At 39.9% G+C, this 17,847-nt stretch overlaps 1 protein-coding gene across 1 annotated transcript in view; it reads right to left on the bottom strand.

The window, feature by feature from the left end:
- Nucleotides 1–2,357: 2,357 nt before the first annotated feature.
- LOC126354918 (E3 ubiquitin-protein transferase MAEA) overlaps nucleotides 2,358–17,847 on the bottom strand; it is a 45,479-nt gene continuing 29,989 nt past the window's right edge. The window contains exons 5-8 of the mRNA XM_050005010.1: nucleotides 8,478–8,569; nucleotides 3,857–4,006; nucleotides 2,992–3,188; nucleotides 2,358–2,882 (exon numbers count right to left, since the gene is read on the bottom strand). Coding sequence (XP_049860967.1) covers nucleotides 2,781–2,882; nucleotides 2,992–3,188; nucleotides 3,857–4,006; nucleotides 8,478–8,569 — 541 coding nt within the window. The 3' untranslated portion in view covers nucleotides 2,358–2,780. The remainder of the gene's footprint in view (nucleotides 2,883–2,991; nucleotides 3,189–3,856; nucleotides 4,007–8,477; nucleotides 8,570–17,847) is intronic.

Below are 17,847 nucleotides of genomic sequence, written 5' to 3'. Positions count from 1 at the left end.
GAGAGAGAGAGAGAGAGAGAGAGAGAGAGAGAGAGAGATATTCCCATCCTGAGTCATCAAGTTGATATAGGGTGTTTCAAAAATGACCGGTATATTTGAAACCGCAATAAAAACTAAACGAGCAGCGATAGAAATACACCGTTTGTTGCAATATGCTTGGGACAACAGTACATTTTCAGGCGGACAAACTTTCGAAATTACAGTAGTTACAATTTTCAACAACAGATGGCGCTGCAAGTGATGTGAAAGATATAGAAGACAACGCAGTCTGTGGGTGCGCCATTCTTTATGTCGTCTTTCTGCTGTAAGGGTGTGCTGTTCACAACGTGCAAGTGTGCTGTGGACAACATGGTTTATTCCTTAGAACAAAGGATTTTTCTGGTGTTGGAATTCCGCCGCCTAGAACACAGTGTTGTTGCAACAAGACGAAGTTTTCAACGGAGGTTTAATGTAACCAAAGGACCTAAAAGCGATACAATAAAGTATCTGTTTGAAAAATTTTAACGGACTGGGAACGTGACGGATGAACGTGCTGGAAAGGTAGGGCGACCGCGTACGGCAACCACAGAGGGCAACGCGCAGCTAGTGCAGCAGGTGATCCAACAGCGGCCTCGGGTTTCCGTTCGCCGTGTTGCAGCTGCGGTCCAAATGACGCCAACGTCCACGTATCGTCTCATGCGCCAGAGTTTACACCTCTATCCATACACAATTCAAACGCGGCAACCCCTCAGCGCCGCTACCATTGCTGCACGAGAGACATTCGCTAACGATATAGTGCACAGGATTGATGACGGCGATATGCATGTGGGCAGCATTTGGTTTACCGACGAAGCTTATTTTTACCTGGACAGCTTCGTCAATAAACAGAACTGGCGCATATGGGGAACCGAAAGCCCCATGTTGCAGTCCCATCGTCCCTGCATCCTCAAAAAGTACTGGTCTGGGCCGCCATTTCTTCCAAATGAATCATTGGCCCATTTTTCAGATCCAAAACGATTACTGCATCACGCTATCTGGAGATTCTTCGTGAATTTGTGGCGGTACAAACTGTCTTAGACGACACTGCGAACACTTCGTGGTTTATGCAAGATGGTGCCCGGCCACATCGCACGGCTGACGTCTTTAATTTCCTGAATGAATATTTCGATGATCGTGTGATTGCTTGGGGCTATCCGAAACATACAGGAGGCGGCGTGGATTGGCCTCCCTATTCGCCAGACATGAACCCCTGTGACTTCTTTCTGTGGGGACACTTGAAAGAACAGGTGTACAGCCAGAATCCAGAAACAATTGAACAGCTGAAGCAGTACATCTCATCTGCATGTGAAGCCATTCCACCAGACACGATGTCAAAGATTTCGGGTAATTTCATTCAGAGACTACGCCATATTATTGCTACACATGGTGGATATGTGGAAAATATCGTACTATAGAGTTTCCCAGACCGCAGCGCCATCTGTTATTGACAATTGTAACTACTGTAATTTCGAAGGTTTGTTTGCCTGATAATGTACTGTTGTCCCAAGCATATTGCAACAAACGGTGTATTTCTATCGCTGCTCGTTTAGTTTGTATTGCCGTTTCAAACATACCGGTCATTTTTGAAACACCCTGTATCAGAAAGCAATAAACATTATACTTTAGTCTGCTGCTGTATAAATATTTATTAAAAGTTTGTAATATTTTGACACTGACAGTGAGAATTAATATAACACAGGAAGAATGAAGTGAAATTGAATAGGAAGAACATAGGAATACTGTCACAAAATGGAGTGTGAGCACCTAATTGCAGCCCACATCACAAAAATTTTAACATTTAACCTAGTTAGATAAAGAGGATTTAAGGTAATGGACAAAATGATACCTCTAAATTACTCATAAAGTGACTGGTGTTTGATTACAACCATCTGTGAATGTGTTGTTAGGCTGCTTTCAATAAACACTGAGTCCGCAACAAAAGTGATGAGTTATACGAACTGACAGAAAAAAATTCACAGCTAGGAAAAGCTAGAACAAAATCAAGTATGAATATAGGTGGTTTATGCTGTTAGAAGATAAGATTTTACATAGTAAATTGAAATCAACAGCCAACAATGAGCAGTTCTTTCAAAAATTTAAAACATTGCTATAAAGTATGTAAGAAAATTACTTGTAATTGTGCCCCATTATGTCATAATTGATGAAGTTCTCAGAAATATAAATTGGATCCAGCACTAATGGAGTGATAAACTGTCTGTGTATTTAATGTAAAGACTAGTGGCACAAGAATAATTTTACTAACAGATATGCCTATCACTGGAGTCTGATCTAGATAAAGGAGTCATCAGTACAACAAAACAATTTCTGTACACAGTGGCTTATTCTTTTCCTATGCAATTTCTTTATTACTTCTCAGATATGTATATACACATATACAAAACATTACACTTTTTATGACACATCCACAGCATTCCTCCCTGAATTTACAAATATTGACAGTGATACACACCAGAGGAATATTAAATACTTCATTCTCAAACATTATAATCAAATTGCAAGAACTCAGAAATATTGCAGGAACCATCATGCAAATAGGTAAGTAATGTGAACATTGATACAAATTAAATCATGTTATAACATTTATAAGATTTTGTTGTAAATTTCAACCATGATGTGCAAGTCTCATACAATACATGTCAATGTAAAAAAGTAAAACAAACATAAAAGAGTGAACAGATCAAATATTAACATTTTAATTTGGGAGTAGTAACAACACAGCACCTGAAGGTGTACAAAATATTTTACATTACAAATACTTTTTCCAGCTTTATGTAGGGGAAGACCTCTTTTGTCTTAGGACACACTATCTGACCATTGTTCTCCATTGCCATCTGTTCCAAAGCCTGCAACAAATCTCAGATATCAACAGCGAAATAACAACATTAATAATTATAATGGTAATAATAATAATAATAATAATAATAATAAACTGAAATTTTTCTGAGAACTCACCTGTTCACCATAAACATAGCCATTTGGCAACATCATTGGCTGATTGTGCTCATTCAATGGAAGGCCTGAAATAGCACAAACTAAGCGAGACTGAGAGCAGTGTGCAAAAGGTAATGGCATAGCTAGCTCATTCAGTGACTCTTGGCACACAGGGCAACTTGGGTTCCGACTTTCTCGATTCTGACTGTAACACTGAGTGATAGTCCGTTAAGGCTCATACAGCTACTTTCTTTTTTCCAATATTTATAAGTAGTCAGAACAATATATACACAAAAGTCTTAATAAGCACCAGGTTAAAGTTTGAATGCATCATCATGTTTTGCAGACCAATGTTTTAACCAGTGTTGTTGTGACCTCCATCAAGTGGCAAGTGCCACATTCACATCTTGTGTAGAGCAATTTCATCCTGCTCCTTGTGTCTGTCTGTCAACATCATCATTGAACTCCATGAACTCCGTTTTTCATTGAATGGTTGGATAGAACTGAAATCCTTTACTGACAGTAGTTTGAGTTTTATTTCCTGTTGGCTTGTATCAGCAAATGCAGGGGTAGTGTTCAGTGACATTCTTGACAAACTGACTGAACAGGTTGCGTTTACTCTGTATAAGATTTCAATAAGGCACTGGCCCAGCACTAAATACACCGTCCTGCTGAAGTAACCTTACAGCAGTGGCTGAAATACTGGTCAGGAAAACATGATTATCTGGTCACATGGCTACAAAAGTTTTACTGAATGTAAAAGCAGCCATGGACCCTGATGTACACACAATAAGGATCAAGTCACAAACTAACTACTACTACTACTACTACTACTACTACTACTACTACTACTACAACAAACTACTGCAATGAAAAAAAGGATATGGTGTCTTTAGGGCGGACAGTCCAGCTTGCAAGGCAACTGTGAATACAGACTGGGAAGCTAACTGGAACAGCCTATAATTTTCTTGCCGGAACTGTTCCACCAACCGTTCCCATCGGCTTTCATCCAGCAACTCCTTATATGGTGAAAGAGCTGCAAGGAAAAAAATCAGAATATTTATATTACACAGAATTAATTTCCATCTACTTACACCTACAGTTACATTTTGCTGTAAGGTGTGCCAAATTTAGGAGAAACAATAAAATGTTCATATTATTAGTAAAAATGGTCTAGATAGAGCTGTAAAACTGGCATTTTACATTTCTACTTTCCTTATGATAATGAACTGTAATAATACTAGTATCTTAGCCGCTAAAACAACAGAAGTGATTTCTAACCAGAGCAACATGGATACAATCACAAGTGTACACACAAATGTTGCAGTCAACAATAAAGACAAATACTGGCTACATTTCTTTATGAACTACAAATAACTGGGGAAAAGAGTCATGGTCATATGTAATAAAAGTACACTCTTATGTTTAACAGTAGAAGGAAAAGATAGATTGCAACTAACCCATAAATGTGACATGCTGAGTTGCATACAGACACAACAAAAAGACACATTTATTCATACAAGCAAGCACACCGCACACACACATGTCCAGCATCTCTGGCAGGGAAGCTGTGTGGCAAGGAGATGTCAGTCTGCAACTCTGTGTGTCATCTTTACAGTGAGCAGCAATCTATCTTTCCCTTATATTGTTCATTTTCCAACTTGGAGTTTCCATTGTTTGACTTTCTTATGTTTAATTTGTTTTTATATTTTCAGTCTGTTATTAGCGTGTTTACTCTATGTGACATCAAACATCTCTCCTTTTAAATATACACAAACTGTCCACACATTTTAATTCTTAATTTAACAGTGTACATATATGATATACCCAATTTTAATCAGATTTCAGTTCACATACACAGTTTTTCTAGAATTTCAGAATTTCGATTGACTGCTTACTATGTGTATTATCAAGCAGAATTAAGACTCGCTGCTGACGGCGTACACTATTAAACTGTAAAACTACTTCAGTAAGAAAACTCTAAACTACCAACCATCATGCAAATAGCATATATTATTTAATAAAATATTCACATATGAAGACAGAATTATTGCAGAATTCTGGAGGTAAATGATGAAAATTTTTATGCAAAGAATCAAAAGAAAATACCAGAATTATGGAAAATCAAACAAATCTCTTTTGACTGGGGATGTGCACTCATACACTTCACAAGAAAGGTGGCGGGGGAGAAGGCGCAACATTCTTATGTAATTCTTTAGGTCTATATCTCCTGCTAGTCACCTACAAAGTTATATCAAAGCCCTCAAACAAACTCAAAAGATAAGGGAGATCCCCAGGAAGAGTACCAGGTACATTTTCACAACAGATGCTCCTGCATAGAACAGTTCGGGAACCTTAAGACAATTCTTCAGGTGGGAAATAGCAGAAATACAGTGGCCATCTTCATGAACTTCAAGGAGGAGTATGACTCCACAGACTGACAGGTTTTCGTCAACAAACTTGAAAAATTTTGGATCAAGAGAGAAATTTCCATATCATCTGAGATCAAAACTGAAGTGCAGCAGCATGACAGGTTCTTATTCCTGATCTTTATCATTGTTCTTGAGAAAATTATCAGGACACACGAGAAAGCAATGTGAGGAGCCTGGCATTTGCAAATGATGTCACAATCCTCATGAGCTACTGAGAATATGTTTAGGACAATAGAGAAAAAGCTAAACAAAAAATGAATTTGCAAATTTCATGTGAAAAATACAGTACATTGCAAGTTGCTACAGGACAATCTGTTCACAGCAATAACCAATTAGAAATTTGCAGAAGACCCTTATTTCAAATTACTCAACCATCAGGAATTAACTCAAGAGGCTAATCAAGAAAGAATCTGGAACTCCAAAAGCGTAGATGCTCACATGGAATTTACAACAAAATTCATCAGCATAAAATATAAGACAATACAACATAACCATATATTGTCAGATCAGAAGTATCTGGACACCTATTAGTAGCCATTATTACTATCCAAAAACCATTGCCTCACAGATGCTGCTTTGTAATAGGGTGCACTGTCTTGTTAATGAGCATCGTCTCTGAACTGTTCCTCTACTGTACAATGCTGTAAAATGTGTTCAAATTCTTCCTCATTTAGTGTTTTCTTAAGCACAATAAGCGGACCACACCTTAACCAAATAAACACCCTCATACCGCACACCACCTCTTCTGTATTTCACTGTTGGCACTACAAATTATGGCAGGTAACGTTCTTTGAGCATTTTCCAAACTCCAACCCACCCCTCAGATTGCCAAGGGTATAGATGATGTTCACCACTACAGAACACCAATCTTCAGTCATTCACTGTCCAGCAGTGTTCCCTTTTAACCAGCTCAAGAAATTGTTAGCTTCGACAACAGAAAAGTGTTACCTGTAAGGAGCTGCTCAACCACTATATCTCAATTCCTTTTAAACTCCCTATACACAGTCATTGTGCTAGTAGGACTGCTGGTAGCACTACTGAACTCATGAGCGATTCCTTCCACTGATTTCATGCGATTTTTTACAACCACCCTCCGCAATTCTCATCTGTCCCTTTCCATGAGTATAAGTGCACCTGGTCTTAGTTTAGCTGTGGTTGTTCCTTTGTTGTTCCACTTAATCCCATCACTGAGAGTCAACTTCGGCAGCTTTGGATTGGTCGCAATGTTCTGATGGATTTGTTACTTAGGTGACATCCAGTGACAAGTCCACATTACATAACATTAATCCTTGTTCCATAGATCATGGAAATGGCATTTCGTAATGATGTATAACATGTTACTTTAACGTAATAAGTTTTCTTTGTACAAAATAAATAATATTTCTTTTTTTCCAGTTACTAATTCATATCTAAGAATTCATATATTGAGTAGAAGAAGTTGTCATTCAGAAATTCTTTAACTTGCTTTTAAATGTTGGTTGGCTATCTGTCAGACTTTAATACTATTTGGCAAATGACCAAAGACTTTTGGGGCAGCATAAATCACCGGTTTCTCTGCCAAAGTGAGATTTAATCCAGAATAGTGAAGATCATCCTTTCTTATAGAGTTGTAGCTATGCACTTCGCTGTTAGTTTTGAACTGGAACAGATTACTAATGACGAATTTCATAAGTGACTATAGGTATTGTGAAGGTACTGTGAATATCCCGAGTTCCTTAAACAAATGTCTGCAAGGTGATCTTGGGTGGGCTCCAGTTATTATTCTGATTACATGTTTTGTGCAATGAATTCTCTCTCTCTCTCTCTCTCTCTCTCTCAATGACAAATTGCCACAAAATATGCCGCCATGTGAAAGCAGAGAATGAAAACAGGCATAGTAGGCTAATTTACTTATATGTTTATCACTAAAATTTGCAATAACCCTAATAGCAAAAGTAGCTGAACCTAACCGTTTCAGCAGATCATCGATGTCTTTCTTCCAGTTCAGTTTTTCATCAATGCTCACAACCCAGAAATTTTGACTATTCTGCCTTAGCAACAGACTTCTGTTCATAATCTATATTTATCAATGTTGTTATGCCATTTACTGTACAGAATCGCATAAACAGGATTTTCTCAAAATTTAGTGAGTCCATTTACAGAGAACCACATAATAGAAAGACATCATTTACAATATCCTTAGCTGATAGTTGCTTGTTGGGTGTGATTACTATACTTGTATCATTAGCAAAATAACTAGCTTTGTATCTTCATGAATATAGAGTGGGAAGTCATTAATATATATTAAGAACAGTGTGGGACCAAAGACTAAACCCTGTTGGACACCATTCTTGATGCCTCCCTAGTTAGAGGACTCTGCTGATTGTTGCAGATTATCTGTAAGTTAATTTCAACCTCCTGCATTCAAAGTCACAGCTCTCCTGACAGCCCCTTTCTGCTCTTACTGCTTCTCTACTGAGAACACAGTACTCTCTTCCTCCTTTTATACTGGCAGGTCCACCTCTCAGGACATCTAGCGGTCAATACCACATTACATAGAGTTGTCTGAATACTTTTGATCAGGCAGTGTACTTCTGGAAACAGTATATGCAGCAGAAATAACAGCAGTAGAAACAACACAAATTGGTGGAATAAAATTATAAATGGAAAAATGGTGACACAAAAATATCTAAATAATTTTACACCAATAAAAAGAAGGAATTTGTATGAAGAGAGCAGCATCTGAAATTTATACATATACATACAGATTCACAGATATGATCAGGTGAAGCACGAGAAAAGTTCTTGAAGTAAGCTATTCAGATAGGAAAAATGAAGTGGATAAAGGACACAACATTACACTAAATGGAAGATTAAGAAAATTTCACAAATACCATCAAAAAACATCAATAGAAACCACAAGACAAAAGCAGAAGTGGGCAGAATAACAAAGAAACAACAAAGGAAACATGAGGAGACTGTGGAACATGAAAAGATAATGAAATTTTAATTCAAATGCTCTTTCAGATGGAATAATCATACATAGTATCATATAATAATGAATAGCGAAAGATGTTAAAATTTGAGATAACTTACTTGTATTTGTTGGAAATGCCAAAAGGGCCATACAATGCTGGACATCTTGGAGTTGCTCCTCTTCAAAACTTGAGAAATGTTTACGGGCATGCCTAAGAAATTGATGAAGTTTTTTTAACAACTGAACTGATGCACATTTGCTACTTTGCAAAGACATATAAGATGATGTTTTGCTTACGGCATGGAATCTATTCAAAATTACTTTCACACTTACTTCCAAAATCTCTTATGTGCACACATGTTAAAGAAATATTGGATAAGCAATTGGTAAGTTGAGGAACAACAATTATTACATACAATATCTGAAGATCTGTTGTGGCATTATCTTGTAATAATACAAGTGTTTTTTGAAAATTTAACAGTTAAGAAAATCACAGCAAAGCACTTAATACAAAGCAAATGACTAATAATATGAAAACTAATGGTACAAATGTAAAACAGAACACAATGACAAAGTACAAATGGAATAATGTGATGCAATAAGCTGTAGTGTGTCCACCCCAAAAACAAAGGTATGGGAATTATTTCAAAGATGGTGTATGCAAGGTGACTTCATTTTCCATCCTCACAACACTGATGCTACCTGGCTACATCCCATACAACCTCAGTAAGGTGCATGGGTAGCACATGAATGGAGATTAAGAGTTAATTCCCCTTTGGGAACGAGTTCACTATTGGTAAGGAGGGTGGAGGGGGCGGGGAGGGAGGAGGAGAAGGAAAACTGGCAATAAACTTTTCAAAGGAATCACTCCCTTATTTGCTTGAAGTAATTTAGGAAACCCTAAATACTAACTTCCATGGCTATAGCTACAGTCTGCACGTTTTCATACGTCTTGTGGTACTGCAATACCACATTAATATGGATGCAGTCCACACTGAAAGTTAATCACAAGGTAACAAACTGTTAAAACCTGGTCATACATTTGATATGTATAATCTAAACCAGGCTGTTCCAAGTCAGCCTCATTGGACATGGGCACCCACAGGCTTAGATGGGCTTGCCCAGCGACCAGGCATTAGGGGTTAGGCCACCCGCAAAGGTGCATTTCACCACACATGCCTGTTGCTTAGTTACACCTTGTGCTTTGTAGTGGACACAGTGATCACAATGAGTTCTATAAGGAGCCTGTTGCCACTTTCGCAAAGTTGGTATCTCATTGGATCCATGATTGGGCATGGATTTGGAAAATCAACTGAAGCAGAAGTGCCAGACTTTAATAGCTGTTTTGCTAGCCCTTGACAAAACCGCAGATGTCACAGATGTTGCTCAGCTCACAATATCTGGAACTACAGGATTTTGAGGAGCTGTTAGATGTGATACTGATTGAGTACACGACCACTGGTCATTGCATATTGGATGTTGTCTGTGAGTTTGTAGGAAACTTGCTTGCCATGGGACAGGCTCTCTTCTGAAGCAATAGACAGTGCACCACAAATGGTTGAGAGCCAGCAATGTTTTGAGACTCGTCTGAAGGAAAATATAAAGACAGAATTTTGAAAAGAAATATCAAGTATACACTGTTTCATCCACCAGGAAGCTATTTGTCCTGAAAGTGTAAAATGTCCCAATGTCATTAAGGTCGTGGTGAAGTGCACAAATTTTGGAAGGCACCACAGTGTCAATCAAAGGCTTTTTGTATGACCTGGCAGCAGCCTAAGGCAATATTCCTTATCACTGCACAGCACGGCAGCTTAGCAGACGCAGTGTTATCAATGCATTTTTCACAATTAAGGAAGAAATTGCATTGTTCATGGAAATGAAAGGAGAGGGGTAGCCATCTGTCTATGACATGGAAGGCAGGCTTGGCCTTCGTAACGGACATTACAAGACACCTAAAAAGCTTAAATAAGTCACTTCGCTTCAAGGAAAGGATCTATTAATTATTGATATGTGTGAAAAATTAACATTTTCATGGGCAAACTTCATCTATTTGAAAGGCGACTTGATTGTGGAATCTTAACTTTTTTCAAGTTTTTTTCATCCCTTCGATTGCCTGAAGAGAGAAGTTTTGATGATTATCAACAAGTTATCATACAACTTCATCAAAGTTGACTTGCTAAACAGCACACTGCTCAAAGACAGATGTTACAACACCACAAATTTGGTAAGATGGTATTGTGATCTTCATGCAGAGGCCTTTTGCAAATTACACAGGAATGCTGCTGACGTTCTACCTATATTTGGCTCCAAATTTGGTTGCAAACAACTCTTTTCTATGCTGAAGAAGGTAAAAGCTGCACAAAGGTCCCAGCTGCACAACTCAAAACTTAAAGAGTATTCTGCATCTTGTGCCAGCTTGAGGACTGACACCCAATATTTCATAACTGTGAATAAACAGAAATGTATTTCTCAAACGAAATAAAATGTTCACATGTTTGGCTTATATTAAAGTTTTTGTTAATTATAACCAGTCACCCTGTACTGCCTTGTACATGGTCTCCTACCTAGGCAATGTTTTGTGCACAGTGCTCCATGTAAGCTGCTTGCCCAGCACTGTCCACCTGACATTGTGCAGACAGGCCCAAGCTGTTAACTCACTCCTGCCCACCAGTGCCCATGGGCAACTGGCTGATCACAGCTGAGCTCTTGTGCTGGAACAACCTGATCCAAACCATACATTTGACATGTAGATCCAAACCCAGATCAACAAACTACTGAAGTGCCTGGCAGAGGGTACTTTCTGTTGTACCAACTAGGACTTTTTCCATGTTCCGTTCATTTATGGAGTACGGGAGGAATGACCGCTTGAATGCTTCTATGAATGCTGTGATTAGTAGATTAGTACAATCTTGTCATCATGATTCCTGTGGAAGCTGTAAGTAGCGGGCTGTAGCATATTCCTAGATTCATCAGTTTACAGAGGTTCTTAAAATTGTATAAGTAAGATTTCAAGGGACAGTTTGTGTCTACCTTCAAATGTTTCCCTGAGCAGGTTTTTCAGTATCTGTGTGGCACTCTCCCATTTGTCAACAAATCTGATCACTGGTACAAGTCCCACACACTTGAGTAATATTCTAAGATGGGTCCCTAGCAACTTTTACATGCAATCTCCTTTGTAGACTGATTGTATTTCCCTAGTATTCTACCAATGAAATGAAGTCTGCCATCCGCTTTTCCACAACAGAGCCTATGTGCTTATTTCATTTTATGCCTATACAACTGGTTGAACCCAGGAATTTGTTCAACCTGATTGATTCATGCATCACTGATATCGTAGTCACAGGAAATACATTTTTTAATTTTGTAAAATGCATAGTTTCACATTTCTGATAATTTCAAGCACTTCCTTATCTTTGTACCACACTGAAATATTATCAAGATCTGACTATTTGTGCAGTTTTTTTCTTTTTTTCCTTCAGACCATAGGCCTACTTCACTATAGATAAATGCATCCTATGCATGAAGATCAATGTTACTACTGATACTGCCATGAGTTATGGCTAACCTCTTCATCTCTGAAATGAATGAATGTGCTTTCAGTTCCTAGTGTTGTGTTCCAATGATGAGCCTCCCTTCTGATTTTAATTTGACTGTGGTTTTGATGTGGCATTGTTTGGCGTAGATGCCAAGTACTTCACGACATCTACATCACTGTGGCTCCAATTAGGCAATGTGAAAGCTGTTGCCTGCATAAAGAGGAATCAGAATACAAGCAGCACATCAGGTCCATGTATTCAGGAGCCCAATGGATTTCAAGCTGGTAGTAAGTCATCTGCACATCAAGCATTCAGCAGTGTTTACCAGAGATGCTGGTCAGTATCTACATCTACATTTACATCCATACTCGGCAAGCCACCTGACGATGTGCGGCAGAGAGTAGCTTGAGTAGCTCTATCAGTTCTCCCTATTCCAGTCTTGTTTTGTTCACAAAAAGAAAGATTCTTGGTATGCCTCTGTGTGGGCTCTAATCTCTCCAATTTTATCCTCATGGTCTCTTCGCAACATATACGTAGGGGGGAGCAATATACTGCTTGACTCCTTGGTGAAGGTATGTTATCGAAACTTTAACAAAAGCCTGTACCGAGCTACTGAGTCTCTCTCTCTTGCAGAGTCTTCCACGGGCATTTTTCTATCACTCCGTAACACTTTTGCGATTACTAAATGATCCTGTAACGAAGCACACTGCTCTCCGTTGGATCTTTTCTCTCTCTTCTGTCAACCCTATCTGGTACAGATCCGACACCGGGAGCAGTATTCAAAGCAGTGGGCAAACAAATGTACTGTAACCTACTTCCTTTGTTTTTGGACTGCATTTCATTAGGATTATTCAAATGAATCTCAGTCTGGAATCTGCTTTACTGACGGTTAATTTTATATGGTCACTCTATTTTAAATCCTCCTAATGCCTATGAAATTAACTGCTATATTGCTATATTGTAGCTAAATGATCAAAGATCTTTCTTTCTATGTATTTGCAGCACATTACACTAGTCAACATTGAGATTCAATTGCCTTTCCCTGTACCATGCGTCAATTCGCTGCAGATCCTCCTGCATTTCAGAACAATTTTCCATTGTTACAACCTCTCAATGTCCTACAGTATCATCTGCAAAAAGCCTCAGTGAACTTCCAATGTTATCCACAAGGTAATTTATATATATTGTGAACAGCAACGGTCTTACGACACTCCGCTGCGGCACACCTGAAATCACTCCTTCTTCGGAAGACTTATCTCCATTGAGAATGACATGCTGTGTTCTGTTATCTAGACACTTAAATCCTATCACACAATTGGTCTGATAGTCTATATGCTCTTACTTTGTTCATTAAACGACTGTGGGGGACTGTATCTAATGCCTTGCGGAAGTCAAGAAACACGGCATCTACCTGTGAACCCATGTCTATGGCCCTCTGAGTCTCGTGGACGAATAGCGTGAGCTGCGTTTCACACGATCATCTTTTTCGAAACCCATGCTGATTCCTACAGAGTAGATTTCTAGTCTCCAGGAAAGTCATTATACTCTAACATAATGTGCGTTCCAAAATTCTACAACTGATCGACGTTAGAGATATAGGTCTATAGTTCTGCACATCTGTTCGATGTTCCTTCTTGAAAACGGGGATGACCTGTGCCCTTTTCCAATCTTTTGAAGGCTACGCTCTTCTAGAGACCTATGGTACACCGCTGCAAGAAGGGGGGCCAGTTCCTTTGCGTACTCTGTGTAAAATAGAACTGGTATCCCATCAGGTCCAGCGGCCTTTCCTCCTTTGAGCGACTAATTGTTTTTCTATCCCTCTGTCATCTATCTTGATATCTACCATTTTGTCATCTCTGTGACAATCTGGAGAAGGAACTACAGTGCAGTCTTCCTGTGTGAAACAGCTTTGGAAAAAGACATTTAGTATTTCGGCCTTTAGTCTGTCATCCTCCATTTCAGTACCATTTTGGGCACAGAGTGTCTGGACAATTTGTTTTGATCCACCTACTGCTTTACATAAGACCAAAATTTCTTAGGATTTTCTGCCAAGCCAGTACATAGAACTTTACTTTCAAATTCACTGAACACCTCTCATAGCCGCCCCCCCCCCCCCCCCACACGCGCACACACACACACACACACACACACACACACACACACACACACACACACACACACACACACTGCATTTCGCTCTGTGTAATTTTTGTTTGTCTGCAAGGCTTTGGCTATGTTTATGTTTGCTGTGAAGTTCCCTTTGCGTCCATAGCAGTTTTCTAACTCTGTTGTTGTTTCACAATGGCTCTTTTCCATCTCTTTTGATCTTTCTTGGCACATACTCATCTAATGCATATTGTACGATGGTTTTGAACTTTTTCCACTGATCCTCAATACTAATCTGTACTTGAGATAAAACTTTTATGTTGGGCTGTCAAGTACCCTGAAATCTGCTTTTTGTCACTTTTGTTAAACAGAAAAATCTTCCTACCTTTTTTAATATTTCTATTTTCGGCTGAAATCATTGATGCAGTAACTGCTTTATGAGCACTGATTTCCTGTTCTGCGTTAACTGTTTCAAATAGTTCAGGCCTGTTTGTCACTGGAAGGTCTAATATGTTATTGCCACAAGTCGGTTCTCTGCTTAACTGCTCAAGTTAGTTTTCAGATAATGCACTTAAAAAAATTTAACTGGTTTCTTTGGCCCTGCTACCCATTATAAACGTTGAGTCTCCCAGTCTATATCTGGTGAACTAAAATCTCCACCCAGAACTATAACATGATTGGGAAATCTACTCAAAATATTTTCCAAATTTTCCTTCAGATGTTAAACTGCCACAACAGCTGCTGAGCCAGGGGGCCTATAGAGACATCCAATTACCTGTTTGAGTCTGCTTTAACCACAGCCTTCACCCAAATTATTTCACATTTCGGATCTCCGTCAATTTCCTTTGATACTATTGCACTTTTTATTGCCATTAACACACCTCCCCCTTCACTGTCCAGCCTGCCTCTGTGGTATACATTCCAATATGAGTTTAGAATTTCATTACTGTTTACCTCTGGTTTCAGCCAACTTTCCGTCCCTAGTACTATGAGAGCATTGTGACCATTCATTAATGAGAGCAGTTCTGGGACCTTTCCATGGACGCTTCTGCAGTTTACTATTACCACATTAATATTGTCATTCACTACTGCGTTTTGCTACTGCTACCTTGAGGCATCTCAGGAGGCATCTAGTCAGGCCTAGAGAGGGAATTCTTTAACCTAAAAACCCACATGTGAACTCCACACGTACTCCGCTACCCCTGTAACCGCTTCTCGCTTCCATTGATTTCGTGTTTGTTTGAATATAGTCCAGGACAGTTAGTGCTTATTTTCATTGTTTCCAACAAGAAGTGTCTAGTAACCACAGTTGAGTCAGCCAGTCGCCTTTAGTGAATCAACGGTCTAGTTAAAAGTTGATTACGTGACTCTCTACAGTAAATTGTTGATTTCTTAGGATGGATGGGATGTGTGACTGCTGTGTACGGATGCAGGAGGAGTTGGCCGCTGTTTGCGAACAGCTGAATGTGCTGATGGCCTGCCCTATTCAGGGGACCCTACATTTCTCCATCCGATAGCAGAGGTCGAGAAATTTGCACCCCAGATCTCCGCAGAATCGTCTGAGCCTCTCGTTTAAGCCTTCCATTTGGCTCCAAACCAAAGGACTGCGATCGGTTCTGTGAACAATACTACAAATAATTAGCTCAGATTCAACCCCGCGAGCGAGGCTTTCCGCCTTCACCAACCCCGGCAACCGCCTGTATGAACTGAGTATGACCTCTGAATCCAGAAGGCAGGGGTCATTGGTGCCGACATGAGCAACAATTTGCAGTCGGATGCACCCAGTGCTCTCTATCACCGCTGGCAGGGCCTCTTTCACATCTCAAATGAGACCCCCCCCCTCACCCCCCCCCCCCCCCCCGCAAGCAGAAAGAGTGAACATTGGCCTTCTTCCCCGATCTTTCCACTATTTCCCTAAGGGGATCCATCACCTGCCTAACACTGGAGCTCTCAGTCACTAATAAACCCCTCCCAGTGTGTGCCTGCTCGGACCTTGCTGAAGGAGCGGCCACATGTCCATTCACAGGCAGAGTGGGCGATGCCACACGGCCAGCCTTTACAATGACCCCCATCTCATGCGACGCGAACGCTGTTTAACCTGCCCCTCCCCTAGGGGATAGGGTGGCCCGACCAAACCTGGTACCTGCGAAGATGTCTCTACAGCAGGGACTGTGAGTGAGGCACGTAACACCTGGGGTGTATCATGCGACACACCGGACTCCCCACTGCCACTACACTCCAAGGCAGCAGCCAGGAGATGCCTGACCATGGCCATCAGCACATTCAGCTGTTCACGAACAGCGGCCAGCTCCTCCTGGGTCTGAACACAGAAGTCACACATCCTATCCATCCTAAGAAACCAGCAATTTACTGTAGAGAGTTAAGTTATCAACACTTAACTAGACTGCTAATTCACTAAAGGCAACTGGCTCAATGAATGTGGTTACTAGACACTTCTAGTTGGAAACAACGAATATAAGCAGTAACTGTCTCTGGACTGTATTCAAAACAAACACAAAATCTATGGAACACTATTATTAGTACTCGAAAATTAAAGCTTTCTAAAAGCAAAAACACATGGAAAAAGAAGTGACAAATAAGAAAAACACAGTTAATACTTAAATTTACGTAGCTTGCTGCACAGGGGATGTGAAGCAGACAGCAGTTACGACGACACTTGCACTACTGATGACATGGCTGAAAGATTTTGACCAAGCCATCAAATACAGTAAGTGAGATGACTGTGTGTGGCAAACTTCTGTTTTTATTTTTTACATAGCACAACCCAGAGGTGGTTAAAAACAGCAAAGAGAAGCTCAATAGCTGGGACACAGTCCGGACCATACTGAAGAAAACATTTGGTAACAACAATAGCAACTGAAGAACATGGCCCAATTTCACAGCAAAATGATACAGAATGTTTTGGCCATTTGCAACATTGTGAATCCCAATATTATAAAAACTGACAAAGTCTCACATTTTATCTAAGGAGTTGCACAAGACATACACCAAGCTGTTCTGGTAAACACTTCACTGTCACAATGGACCATTTTTCTCTCTGCTGGCTGACTAACCTGAAGAATCCACTAGGTCAAACGACAAGATGGGCGCTGAGGCTTCAGGAGTATGTCGCAATGGTATACAGAAGACAATACAAGCACGAAAGACCTTACCTTCTTTTAAGAGACCCTTCAGTGGAAAACAAAAAATAGACAAAGTTTCAGTCATTGCTGCATTAAATGACATTGCCGCTGTACAGAGGGAAGACCCAGCACTGCTGAAAACTATAGACAGCTAAAGAAAAAGGAAACCTTCACAGAAGAATTCCAATTAATTACACCAACATCTGATCACTTTGGATCTGTGGAGAGTCTAGACCAAATCAGAGGGAGATATCACTGGCCAGATCTCTACTGATCCGTTAGACACCATGTGAGCCACTGCGGGGAATGCAACTGACAAATGCATGTGCCGCGTTTATCTCCAGGTTATCTGGTACCAGTCCCATCTGAAGAAGTGTCATTCCACTAAACTGGAATTGACCTCTTGGGGAGGTTCCTGAAGTTCACCAATGGGAATCAATGGAAGAGTCTGCACTGACTAATTAACCAGCTTTGCTGCCACCAAAGCTGTGCCTACTGCTGAAACTTCTGAAATTACAAAGTTCCTTGTAGACAAATCATTTTCAAGCATGGAACACCGTGTGATTTCTGATCAAGGGAAAATTTTGTAGTTGAGACTAGTATCAGAGCTAATTTCATGATAAATAGTGCACAGGACAACAACTGCGTACCAACCTCACAGTACTCTTCAATAAGACATTGGCATGTATGGTTTTAATGTGTGT

The sequence above is a fragment of the Schistocerca gregaria genome, chromosome 3 (genome assembly GCF_023897955.1).
Source record: "Schistocerca gregaria isolate iqSchGreg1 chromosome 3, iqSchGreg1.2, whole genome shotgun sequence".
Lineage (NCBI taxonomy): Eukaryota > Metazoa > Arthropoda > Insecta > Orthoptera > Acrididae > Schistocerca > Schistocerca gregaria.
Note: the sequence above shows the minus strand (reverse complement) of the source record. Positions and strands in the feature narration are given on the sequence as shown.